This window comes from Mytilus galloprovincialis, chromosome 1, assembly GCF_965363235.1.
Source record: "Mytilus galloprovincialis chromosome 1, xbMytGall1.hap1.1, whole genome shotgun sequence".
Classification (NCBI taxonomy): Eukaryota; Metazoa; Mollusca; class Bivalvia; order Mytilida; family Mytilidae; genus Mytilus; species Mytilus galloprovincialis.
The window spans coordinates 39,868,517-39,882,484 of record NC_134838.1 but is presented as its reverse complement, the minus strand read 5'-3'; the positions used below and the strand labels follow the sequence as shown (position 1 = coordinate 39,882,484).

Sequence of the window (13,968 nt, the reverse complement as noted above, 5' to 3'; positions counted from 1 at the left end):
AAGTATGGAAAATTGTACCACAAAGTCCATTCCATAAATTTATGAAAGATAAAGAGTGATTAGAAATTTTTGGCCAAAAAGGGATCAGAAGCAAACCTTTTCTGGTTTTTGGGAAATAACTAGAGTACAAACGTATGGATTTGTTTGAAATCATACCGCAAGGTTCCATATAACAAAAGTAGTACATGTATTGGATTAAATTTTGGGGTTATGGTGGTATCTGCTCAGGAATTAATGGCCAACAAGGGGTAAAAAACAGGCAAATTTCTAAACTTTGTTTGAATTGCTTATTTCTAACCATTTTCAAACGGTCTAAATAATCTTGAAATATTGGGCTTCTTTGAGATGATTAATCTTACTGTGTTTTTAAAATTTTGTTTTTTAGCCAAGTGGGTCCAAACCAGTGTACACAATCAAACTTAAATTGATTTCAATATGCTGAGTCTAATAATGTTTATCAAATTTTTGATTTTGGCCCATTTTTTCAAATGGGTCCACATCAGGTTCCAAAGAGTCTAAAATTAAACTTGTCTGATTTCAACAAAAAAATAAATGGTAGGGGATTTTCCTATGCTGACTTGCTTATTCAGGACTTTTGAAGCCATGACATATACTCACCATGAGAACAAAGAACACATTGTCTGGTGAATTAACTGGAAACAAGAGGCCACCAGTAAGGATTCAGGACTATTGAAAACTGGACATATACTCACCATGAGAACAAAGAACACATTGTCTGGAGAATTAACTGGAAACAAGAAGCCATCAGTAAGGATTCAGGTCTATTTAAATTTGGAAATATACTCACCATGAGAACAGAGAACACAATGTCTGTATAATTAACTGGAAACAAGAGGCCATCAGTAAGGATTCAGGTCTATTTAAATTTGGAAATATACTCACCATGAGAACAGAGAACACAATGTCTGTATAATTAACTGGAAACAAGAGGCCACCAGTAAGGATTCAGGACTGTTAATACCTGGACATATACTCACCATGAGAACAGAGAACACATTGTCTGTAGAATTAACTGGAAACAAGAGGCCATCAGTGAGGATTCAGGACTGTTAATACCTGGACATATACTCACCATGAGAACAGAGAACACATTGTCTGTAGAATTAACTGGAAACAAGAGGTCATCAGTAAGGATTCAGGACTGTTAATACCTGTACATATACTCACCATGAGAACAAAGAACACATTGTCTGTAGAATTAACTGGAAACAAGAGGCCATCAGTGAGGATTCAGGACTGTTAATACCTGGACATATACTCACCATGAGAACAGAGAACACATTGTCTGTAGAATTAACTGGAAACAAGAGGTCATCAGTAAGGATTCAGGACGGTTAATACCTGGACATATACTCACCATGAGAACAGAGAACACAATGTCTGTAGAATTAACTGGAAACAAGAGGTCATCAGTAAGGATTCAGGACTGTTAATACCTGGACATATACTCACCATGAGAACAGAGAACACATTGTCTGAAGAATTAACTGGAAAAAAGAGGCCATCAGTAAGGATTCAGGACTGTTAATACCTGGACATATACTCACCATGAGAACAGAGAACACAATGTCTGTAGAATTAACTGGAAACAAGAGGTCATCAGTAAGGATTCAGGACTGTTAATACCTGGACATATACTCACCATGAGAACAGAGAACACATTGTCTGTAGAATTAACTGGAAACAAGAGGTCATTATTAAGGATTCAGGAATGTTGATACCTGGACATATACTCACCATGAGAACAGAGAACACATTGTCTGGAGAATTAACTGGAAACAAGAGGCCTTCAGTAAGGATTCAGGACTATTGAAACCTGGACATATACTCACCATGAGAGCAGAGAACACATTGTCTGTAGAATTAACTGGAAACAAGAGGCCTTCAGTAAGGATTCAGGACTATTGAAACATGGACATATACTCACCATGAGAACAGAAAACACATTGTCTGTAGAATTAACTGGAAACAAGAGGTCATCAGTAAGGATTCAGGACTGTTAATACCTGGACATTACTCACCATGAGAACAGAGAACACATTGTCTGTAGAATTAACTGGAAACAAGAGGTCATCAGTAAGGATTCAGGACTGTTAATACCTGGACATTACTCACCATGAGAACAGAGAACACATTGTCTGTAGAATTAACTGGAAACAAGAGGCCATCAGTAAGGATTCAGGACTGTTAATACCTGGACATTACTCACCATGAGAACAGAGAACACATTGTCTGTAGAATTAACTGGAAACAAGAGGTCATCAGTAAGGATTCAGGACTGTTGATACCTGGACATATACTCACCATGAGAACAGAGAACACATTGTCTGTAGAATTAACTGGAAACAAGAGGTCATCAGTAAGGATTCAGGACTGTTAATACCTGGACATATACTCACCATGAGAACAGAGAACACATTGTCTGTAGAATTAACTGGAAACAAGAGGTCATCAGTAAGGATTCAGGACTGTTAATACCTGGACATATACTCACCATGAGAACAGAGAACACATTGTCTGTAGAATTAACTGGAAACAAGAGGTCATTAGTAAGGATTCAGGAATGTTGATACCTGGACATATACTCACCATGAGAACAGAGAACACAATGTCTGTAGAATTAACTGGAAACAAGAGGCCATCAGTAAGGATTCAGGACTGTTAATACATGGACATATACTCACCATGAGAACAGAGAACACATTGTCTGTAGAATTAACTGGAAACAAAAGGCCATCAGTGAGGATTCAGGACTGTTAATACCTGGACATATACTCACCATGAGAACAGAGAACACAATGTCTGTAGAATTAACTGGAAACAAGAGGCCATCAGTAAGGATTCAGGACTATTTAAATTTGGACATATACTCACCATGAGAACAGAGAACACAATGTCTGTAGAATTAACTGGAAACAAGAGGGCATCAGTAAGGATTCAGGACTGTTAATACCTGGACATATACTCACCATGAGAACAGAGAACACATTGTCTGGAGAATTAACTGGAAACAAGAGGCCATTAGTAAGGATTCAGAACTGTTCAAAACTTGACATATATACTCACCATGAGAACAGAGAACACATTGTCTGGAGAATTAACTGGAAACAAGAGGTCATCAGTAAGGATTCAGGACTGTTGATACCTGAATATATACTCACCATGAGAACAGAGAACACATTGTCTGTAGAATTAACTGGAAACAAGAGGCCATCAGTGAGGATTCAGGACTATTGAAACCTGGACCATCTATCATTCCATCATTCTCAGCAATCATTGTCTGAAAAAAAATAATACTCATATAGTTATTCTTAAAAGTTGGAATGATACATGTTAAATACTTTCCTTATAACTGAAGGACATTTTGTGTTGACATAACTTACCAACAATTTAACAAAACCAATAACTTCCAAGTATATGTGGTGTATACTCTCAGATCTGTACTTGCCTTTAGTTTAAACATATTTCATTGTAGTGGATTGGAAAACAAGTTTTGCAACTTATATTAATCCCTTTCCACTTTGCGGGTGCGAGTGCTGCCTTGTAGCGGCATTAGCCTGCTCTTTTTCAAAATCTACAAGGGTGTCTTTAACGTGCAAGAGATATGGCTCTCTCTTAACACGGGTCAGCCATTTATCTTCCCCTTCCGACGGACTATCAGCGTTTCCTCAAGACCATACTTGCAAATGGTGTCAAGGGAGCGACGAAAATTCAGTCCCTGAAATTTTCATCCCAGACGGGAATCGAACCTGGAACCTGTGTTAGTAGTCCGATGCACTAACCACTACACCACGGCGGCTCCTTTTACAGCTGACTATGCGGTATGGGTTTTGCTCATTGTTGAAAGCCGTACGTTGACCTATAGTTGTTAGTTTTTGTGTCATTTGTGTTGTGGAGAGTTGTCTCATTGGCAATCATACCACATCTTCTTTTTTATAATTAAGCACTTCTGTTAAGCTTTGCTAGTCCTATGTGAAATATAGATTTTGGCTATCAATTTTACCTTAAATGTATAAGTGGTAAATCCAAGGCTTTCTAAGAGGAGAATCATATAAGACATATAATTAATCTGATAAAAAATATAAATATGAAGTCACATAATTACACAAGGATCAAGTTTTTCTATCTCAAGACTTTACATTTACAAAGTCTTTTTTTTTTATGAGCACACAAAAATATTTATCAATGGATCTTTCAAAGTATGTATATCTGTGTTACTACGTCTTTTGATTAGTTAAGCCTTTCCAATTGATATTTATAATGTGTCTTTCTATGTTGTGATGTTACACTATTTTTTCAGATAAGGGTGAAGGTTTGGTACCATTAAAACGTTTGCAATTGTTTGCAGGAATCTGATGTTTAGTAGTTGTAGTTTCTTGATGTGGTTCATAAGTGTTTCTTGTTTTTCTTTTTTTTTTTATATAGATAAGACAATTGGTTTTTCGTATTTGAATAGGTTTTTTATCGGGCGATTTATAGCTTGCTGTTTGGTGTGAGCCAAGGCTCCTTGTTGAAGACCGTACCTTGACCTATAATGGTTTACTTTTAAAGATTGTGACTTGGATGGAGAGTTGTCTCATTGGCACTCATACCACATCTTCCTATATCTATCGTCACACAATCTTGGTGTGACATCATAAATAATAAACTGTTATCACAGAGATATGTCTCGCTTTTTTGTAATTTTGATAATGCAAATGTGAAATCAAAATAGCAATATTTTAACATGTAAGTTTTGCAAATATTCAAAGTCAATAAACCATAACTGAGGGGTTTTGGTAAGTAAATCTCATGGTAATGAGACTTGCCAATGCTTATACAACTGCACACCAAATATCATTGACTTACTACTAGTGGTACCACATAAACTGACCTAATCACAAACTAATACATGAAAACTAAGCAAATATTTCAGTCAATTGACCTTGACTGAGGGGGCCGGGCCAAATAATCTCCATGGTAATGAGATGTGCCAATACTATTAATACAACTGCATACCAAATATCTTTAACTGACCACCATAAACTAGACCTTATCACAAACTAACTCGGAAACAGCATACCTATGTCTCGCTTTTTGACTCCGTCAAGCGAGACAAAAACTGCAGCAATAGCATTTTTGGAAAATGTGATATAAAAAATCTATTATTCTGGTTCTCTTCAAAAAGGCAAAAATCAAAATTTCAAAATCTTAAGAATAGACATTGTTACAACGTTGATTACTCCAAATGTTCTTCTTCTTTTTTTTTTTTTATTAATTATCAATAGTGTGAGCGAAATACTTGAACAGTCAAAGCTTTGGTTTAGTATCCCTTAGACATCATGATCCCAGAGCCATACAAATATTCTAACTCCATCTGTTAAATCACACTAAATACTTTGATTTAACTTTTATATTGATGGATAATTTAAATCAAAGCGCTGTAAGCGCTGCAGGCAGTTAACCAAAAACCAGGCAAACGTAATTATGTGCAGTGGCGGATCCAGAAATTTTCATAAGTGGGGGCCCACTGCCTGCCTAACAGGGGACCTGCTCCAGTCATGCTTTAGTGATTCCCTATATAATCAACCAAATTTTTTCTCAAAAATGGAAGGGGGGGGGGGGGGCACTGAAAAACCCTCTAAATCCGCCTCTGATGTGGCATTAACATTCTTATATTGTACATTTATGTTTATCTAATGAATTAATTATTAAGGCAAATAATTAATATGTTATCAAGGTTTTAATAGCAATGAATATATAAATGTATATTGTTTATGGTGAGTCTGCAGTGGTACAAGTTCGCAATGATTGTAGTTGTTCTAGTTGGTAGTTAACGTTGGTTTTAGTTGACTGTTAGTAGTAGTGTTGACTTAGTACGAACATGTAATAGTATGAATGGACTGGTTCCCTGTAAAGAAAACTGAGTATGTGTTATATATTACAATAGTTATGCAACACAAATCAGACAAATGTTCACTACTACAAGGATCAAAGGTGAGGTCTGACTTTACCTGCCCATAGTAAATGTTAATGATTTGTTATATTGTCCCATACATGAATATATGAATATATATGGTTTAGGGGTGGGGATCTCAAGGGTTTTCAAGTTCTCAAACAGGAAGGGGTAGGGTGACCCCAGGGACTTCCCCTATATTTCATTTGATTTGTTATATTGTCCCATACATGAATATATATGATTTAGGGGTGGGGACCTCTTCGATTTCCAAGTTCTCAAACAGGAGGGGGTAGGGGGACTCCCCCTATATTTCATTTAATTAGTTATATTGACCCATACATGAATATATATTATTTAGGGGTGGGGATCTCGACCGTTTCGTAAGTTCCCAAACAGGAGGGAGTGGGTCACCCCATGGACTCCTCTTATATTTCATTTGATTAGTTATATATATAGTCCCATACATGAATGTATATGGTTGAGAGGTGGGGATCTCATCCGTTTCAAAGTTATCAAACAGGAGGCCAGGGGGTAGAGTGGCCCAAAGGACGCCTATATATCATATGATTTGCCTACATTCAGGTAGTTATTTGTGAAAATAAAGTAATTGAATCTTCCAGCTACTTTAACTGACCCTTTAAAATTGAGAAAAAAAATACCCCAAAATTGCAGTAATATGCTTACACTTTAAAAGCATCTTACATGCATTATCAACATTTATTACTGATAAAGAAAATTTATACTGTGACAAGGAACACATATATATTGTTAGATATACTATTCCCAGCTGTCACATTGTATTGGATTTTGACATTAAAATTTGTCAAAAGTAATTTTGAGTTTCTGTTTAAAATATTTTCTGCTTTTTCTTTCTTTTAAATAATCTTTTGGTTTTCAATTCTAGTGTTTATATTCATTTACCATGCATAGATGTATTTTGTCACCTGCCTGGATTCGCCAAAAACCCGGAATTACCCTTATCTGCTTCTGGAATCGGATCCGAAATTGTAATTGTCTTTTCATGGCAGCCATTGTCATTGTGTTCCAATGTTGTTTTTGTCAGTCAGATACGATTTTACTCGTATTAACACATTTTTTGTCGGCGATTTTCTGTATATAGCTAGCGATTGAACAAAATTGACATCGCTGTCATGAATAATAATGATTAAAATAAGTTTTGAGATCGTTTATTTGGAGACTTTGGCGAAAAGGTTTGCAAAGCTATTTTTTTTATTTTCTTTCAAGTGGAACTGAGACTACTATAAATGTATTATTTTTGTCTCAGAGTGGAAAGCCCGTCGGGCGTGGCTAGTAACCAAGTCGAAAGTGGAAGGTCGCGGACCTCGGACCACCGCTAATTTGAACCCCTGCCTCCAAATTGAAAAGAAAAGAATTTCGTCTTCTAATTTGAAATTGCCGCCAACACAATGAATAGTTGAACTTATTATATAATAGACTACTGACGTAGTTGTACTACGTATTGACGACAAACAATATTCCTACGACTTTTGCCATGTGGGAAATCTAAACTACAACAATGTACTTGTCTTAAAAGATTTTCGGCGATTAAATATTTCGTACAATTGTTTTTTGACATCTTAGCCAAAAGCACAGGCGATAATAAACTACATAAGAATTCCTAATGAGCACTACTTCCTATGTGCAACTTCAAAAGTTTTGGGTGATTCGACGATCATTTAAGGTTTTTCTAGTCATATTTTTTGTAATCCAGAATTAAAAGTATTAAAAAAGTGTTCAACAATTAGTTATATATAACATAGTAGCCAGCTAGATAATAACAATGGCAAGTATTTCAGCATTTATCGGGTAGACCACAAATCTAGGGTGCTCGCATAATGCAGATTAACTGCATAAAAACCCAATATTTTCACATAGAATTCTGGTCTCAATACAAGTATCAAAGTCTTTTGAAATTTTTCAACTTTTGGCTTAGACACCTCTTAGTGGAAATTACACATAAATTTTCATTATTTTATTTCCAATTGTGTAATAAGTGTTTATTTACAAACCATTCTTTTTACTAATATTTTTTAATCCATCCCTTCCCCCTGAGGATCAAGCCCTAAGAGTTGCATAATATTCTGATTCAAGTATAAATCTAAATCTTTTATAGCTAAGTTTTCACTTATTTATTAGTTGACTTATTGATCTATGTACATACAGCAAACAGCAACACATTATTGTCCCAAGCAAATATATTCTACAAGGACAATCAAACAGAGATGATGTGATAAAAATTGGACATCCAAAGAAAGGATTATACTAGAAACACTATGGATCATTCTAGCAAGCATTTGTTGGTCTTGTGGTTTCAGAAAAGAACATTTTTCGAGAAAGTTATTGATAGACATCAAAGACAGGCTACAATTGATGGCAATAGCTCTCATGGATCACATGGAGGTAATTCAACTTAAAATTTGAATATAGTAAGAAAAAAAATATTGGTCTCTGTAATTGGAGATATCCTACACATTAGATCATTAATTGGGCTGTAACTATATAGAACAATTTAATTTGTCAAATGAAAGATGGAAAAAGGCAGGTAAAAACAATGCTTTCATAATATTTCAGTTGTGGTACAATTAATGCATCAATACATTTTCCACTTGTGCAAAAACTTGAAAAAATAATGGAACCATTTAAACTCTTTCGATTCCCCATTTTGACCCTATTTCAATAATCAATATTTAATTCTATTTTTAGATTATGACATATTATATCTTCTTAAATAATTTAAAGTTCAAGGTTGGAGTACCTGGGTACATACTTTAAACAAGGAATTTTAACGATAGATATATAAGTTCAGCAATAACACCCATTTCAAGTTTAAATTAACAAGTCAGCAAGTCAACGTGAAATTTAACAACAGAAAATGGCATTATCCAAATCTTTCCAGAAAGGACAGACAGTCTTAGGATGTCAAATGTGTGAAGAAGAAAGTAAAATAAAGTGGAAATGTTTACTGTGTAATTTATTGATTTGTGATAAATGCAGGAAAATCCATGAGAAATTTAAATCCTCTGAAGAACATAAAATTGTGGACTTAAAAAATATTGCATCCGAGCAAAAACAATTGGAACAAGTTCATGATTTCAATAACATTAAATGTGACAGACATGCTGGGAAAATATGCTGCTTATTTTGTACAGTATGTGAAGAAGTTGTCTGCCCTTTGTGTATTACCAATGCACACAACACACACAATATGATTGAAATAAGTAAAGGATTCAAAGTTGCTATGGAAGTTCTGAGAGACTTGCATGCTAGCACAGATGAGGATCTTACTAAATTGAAAACAAAAAGAGTGACACTACAGAGCCTAAAAACAGAGGTACAGTCCAAATATTCAGAGGAAAAACAAGGAATTTTGCACCAAGAGAAAGTCTTTAATGAATTAGTTCATAAACAGTCAGAAAAACTTGTAGCCACGCTGGATGAAGGTTTAAACAAGATAACTATATCAATGCAAGCTAATGAAAACCAGACAAATGAAGATTATAAAGCTGCAGAGTTGAGAAAACAAATTTTCCTGGATGCTATAGACTCGAACAATGTACTGAAGGTCTTTAAAATTGTAGGAAAAGAAAATATGTCAAAAAAGACATTAAGAAGCCAAGACGATCTGGCAAAATACAATTTTCTTCCAAAATTTGTTCCTGGATGTATTGAACAGGAAACCATTGCAACTTTTTACGGAATTTTGGTTGATATTCCAGCTGATCGAATACCACAGAAGCCTCAATTCAAACTTCTAAATCAATACAGAACAACCTATTCACAAATACAATGCATAGTTTGCTGTACTGATAAATCACTGTGGTTAAGTGATTTCACATCAAAGGAAATGCAAAATGTTAGTCTTCTTCAAAATGGATTAATAAATATAAACAAAAATGTTAAATTGAGTGATGTGGCACGTATGCAACTAAACAATTCAGATCTGGTACTGTCACTACAAAAATCAAATCTGAGTATATTCAAACCTGAAACAGGGAAATTAGTGAAATCTAAGTACACAGTTGCACCTTTAATGTCCAATGCCGCACTTCATATTTCAAAGAACAATAAAATCATTGTTGGGGCAAGAGAACAAGGACCAATGTTTCCTCCTTGTGGTCCTAGGCAAGTTATAGTGATGAATATTGAAGGAAATCATGAAACAACATACCATTTAGACAAGAAAGGAAAACCAATCTTCACATTACCGTTCAGAATCACCACAGACAATAATAATGATATTTTTGTAATTGATATGTTGTCTGAGGAATGTTATGGAAGGGTGGTCAAACTTGATAAGCAGGGTGGGGTCAGTAACATTTATTTCGGTAATCCTGAAATAAATGGCTTTCATGAGCCATTTATACCTTTTGACCTGAAAACAACACTGGCCAATAATGTTATTGTTACAGATTATGGGTGTAATACTTTACATGTTCTCAATAACATGTGTCATTACATTCATTATGTGAAAATAGATAGAGAATTTGGTATATATAATCCACTGTCTTTAGAAATTAGTGATGAAGGGGTATTATTTGTAGGGGGGACTGATGATGGTTACAATCGAGAAGCCAAGATTTATGAATTGAAATTATCAGGAGTTTAAATAACATTTGATTTCATTGTTTTCAAAACAAAATATAAACAGATTTATTTATTTCAAACATGTAGCTTTTTATACTACATGCATATATACTTGCCACTTAGGTGGTTACAATTTTGCCTAGTAGACTTTTGATAAGCTGTTAATTCATTATGACATCATTGACATTTTTGAATTGTTACCGAAAAGTCTTAGTCATATAAAAGTATACAACAAAACTCTTTTAATGAGACCATAGAAACCTCATGGGTAGTCAAGGTTGTTAAACCCCCAAGTAGTACTTTTTACAATACCATAATCCTACGAATCCATGCTATTTCCACTGGGAAAAACTTTTTTACATGGAGATTTACATTTTGTATAGATTTTATCATTTTTTTAACAATGAGCTTCAGTGTATTGTAAATTTTCTTCTTTTCTCCCGAGTTATGACCTCATTGATAGTTTTGCATTGTTACTGCAAGGTCCTGTCGTGACATATTAAAGTATAGAACAGCCACTAAAGTGTAAATTTAGTCCAGCCTTTCTTAAGTAGTATTAAGTAGATAGGTTGATATTGTATGACAGTATATTTTTGTTTTGAGTTTTAACATGTAAATTATCTTGATTTATGATTTTATTAATTAAATTTATTAACTACAATTGTTATGTCTAATTCCAACATCATGGAGGTAAAGATTATTTAGTATGTGCAAGCAGATATTATGTCAGCAACTCAGCATCTCTTTTCGTACTTAATAACTATACAAGTAAAGAGATTCATCATCAAAAACATTAATGTACATGTGGAAACAAAAATAGCATCACTTGAATGTGATGTCTTCATTGCAAATATGAGGTAAATGACAACAACTTCCAATCAATCAAAATCATTACCTGCAGTTGGACAACAATTATAACTTAGTAGTATGACTAATTGTCTTCTTTGTTTTTGAAGGTATTGTTCTCATTTTCTTTTTATATATAATTGATATATTCTCCCACTGATAGATGAAAGCAATAGCTAATACTAGTCCTTTAATTAAGTCTGAAGAACTACAAGAATAGGGATTTTCAGAACGAGAAAATGTTGCATTAGAAGAAATAACCTTTTAGCCTTATCAAGACAAATGACTAAATTCTTGTTTGTTTATTCAGGTTAAGAGCAGAGATTACAAGAAAACCAATTTTAAGTATCAACACATTCTTTAACGAGAGGCTCTCAAGAGCCTGTGTCGCTCACCTGTTACTGTATTTACTGATGTCGGCTATCTTGGTTGGTAGGTGGGGTCATTAGACACTTTTTTTAAATAGATACCCTAGTAATGATTGTGGCCAAGTTTGGTTAAATTTGGCCCATAGTTTTAGAAAAGAAGATTTTTGTACAAGTTACAAAAATGACGAAAAGTTGTTCAATATTGACTATAAAGCGCATTACTCCTTAAGGGGTCCTCTAACAATTTTTATCATGGTGACTTATTTGTAGATCTTACTTTGCTGAACATTATTGCTGTTTACAGTTTATCTCTATCTATAATAATATTCAAGATACTAACCAAAAACTGCAATATTTCCTTAAAATTACAAATTTTAGGGCAGCAACCCAACAACGGGTTGTCGAATTCATCTGAAAATTTGTGAGGGGATAGATCTGATTCTGATGGACATTTAAATCTTGAAAGATTTGCCCTAACTGTCTTAGTTTCAAACATATAAAGCAAAAACTGCATTTTACCACTATGTTTTAATTTTAGCCATGTCGGCCATTTTGTTTGGTAGGCGGGGTCATCGGACACATTTTTTAAACTATATACCACAATGATAATTGTGGCCAAGTTTGGTTAAATTTGGCTAAGTAGTTTCAGAGAAGAAGATTTTTCTACAAGTTACAAAAAATGACGAACAGGTGTTAAAAATTTACTATAAAGGGCAATAACTCCTTAAGGGGTTGACTGACAATTTTGGTCATGTTGACTCATTTGTAGGTCTTACATTGCTGAACATTATTGCTGTTTACAGTTTATTTCTATCTATAATAGTATCCAAGATAATAACCAAAAACTGCAAAATTCCTTAAAATAACCAATTCAGGGGCAGCAACCCAACAACAGGTTGTCCGATTTGTCTGAAAATTTCAGGGCAGATAGATCTTGACCTGATCAACAATTTTACCTATGTCAGATTTGCCCTAAATGCTTTGGTTTCAAAGATATAAGCCAAAATATACATTTTACCCCTGTGTTCTATTTTTAGCCATGGCGGCCATCTTGGTTGAATGGCCAGGTCATCGGACACATTTTTTAAACTAGATACCCCAAGGATGATTGTGGCCAAGTTTGGTTAAATTTAGCCCAGTAGTTTCAGAGGAGAAGATTTTTGTAAAAGTTTACAGACAATGGACGACGGACGCCAAGTGATGAGAAAAGCTCACTTGACCTTTTAGGTCAGGTGAGCTAATAATGGAAATGATACACAATTTGATGTAACAGGTCATTAACTACCCTTTTTTTTCTCTTTTGAATCCCATGAGGATCAAATCCAGGGAGTTGTATGAAAATTCTAATACCACTGGTCATTCTTGCATTGTAAATTATTTTCATATGTCTAAGAAATAAAATAAGAAGATGTGGTATGATTACCAATAACACATCTCTCTACCAGAGACCAAATATCAAAATTCTGAATATACAGTAACTTGTGGTTGCTGAGAATATCTTGGTCTTAATTATTACTGACCAATGTAAAAACAGCAAAACAATCTTGTTCCCTCCATAAAGATGCTGCAAAAATAGGCAAACAGAGATGAAGAGATGAAATTGGACTTCCAATGGGATGTTTAAAGGGCCTTTAACTGTCAAATGTTCATTAATTTGACTCAAATCTTTAACAACCCCACCATAAAGCAGACAACAGCCGTAGGCCACCAATGGGTCTTCAATACCTCAGGTAGCTAATGTCCTTTAAAGTTCTTCCAAACCAAATGTTTGTAATATTGATCCAGTGGATTCAGAAAAGATATTTTTTCAAAAAAGTTGGACAGACAATATAGACAGACTACAACTGATGGCAATATCTCTCATGGTCCACATGTAAAGTAGTACCTAGCCTAGTTTTATTTTATTTTCACTGATTTCAAGGACCTATGGTGAATGACTTTACAATATAGCTTTTAGAAATTGGTCTAACTTCTTTTTTTTAATGTATTCTATTAAAAAAGCAAAATTATGGGCAATAGGTAAAATGACAAAATGTACACTAAATTCTGGTTTTTGATTCTGTAATGTGAGAGATCAGAATCATTCATGCCAGATTATTTATTGGGTTGAATCTGTATATCAATATAATTTGTCAATAAACTCATCATAGATACCAGGTTTGAAATTTTATTTCTACATAATGATAGATG

At 34.4% G+C, this 13,968-nt stretch overlaps 1 protein-coding gene across 1 annotated transcript in view; it reads right to left on the bottom strand.

The window, feature by feature from the left end:
• LOC143074168 (Fanconi anemia group D2 protein-like) overlaps positions 1–13,968 on the bottom strand; it is an 82,952-nt gene that overhangs the window by 19,397 nt on the left and 49,587 nt on the right. The window contains exon 31 of the mRNA XM_076249720.1: positions 3,183–3,301. Coding sequence (XP_076105835.1) covers positions 3,183–3,301 — 119 coding nt within the window. The remainder of the gene's footprint in view (positions 1–3,182; positions 3,302–13,968) is intronic.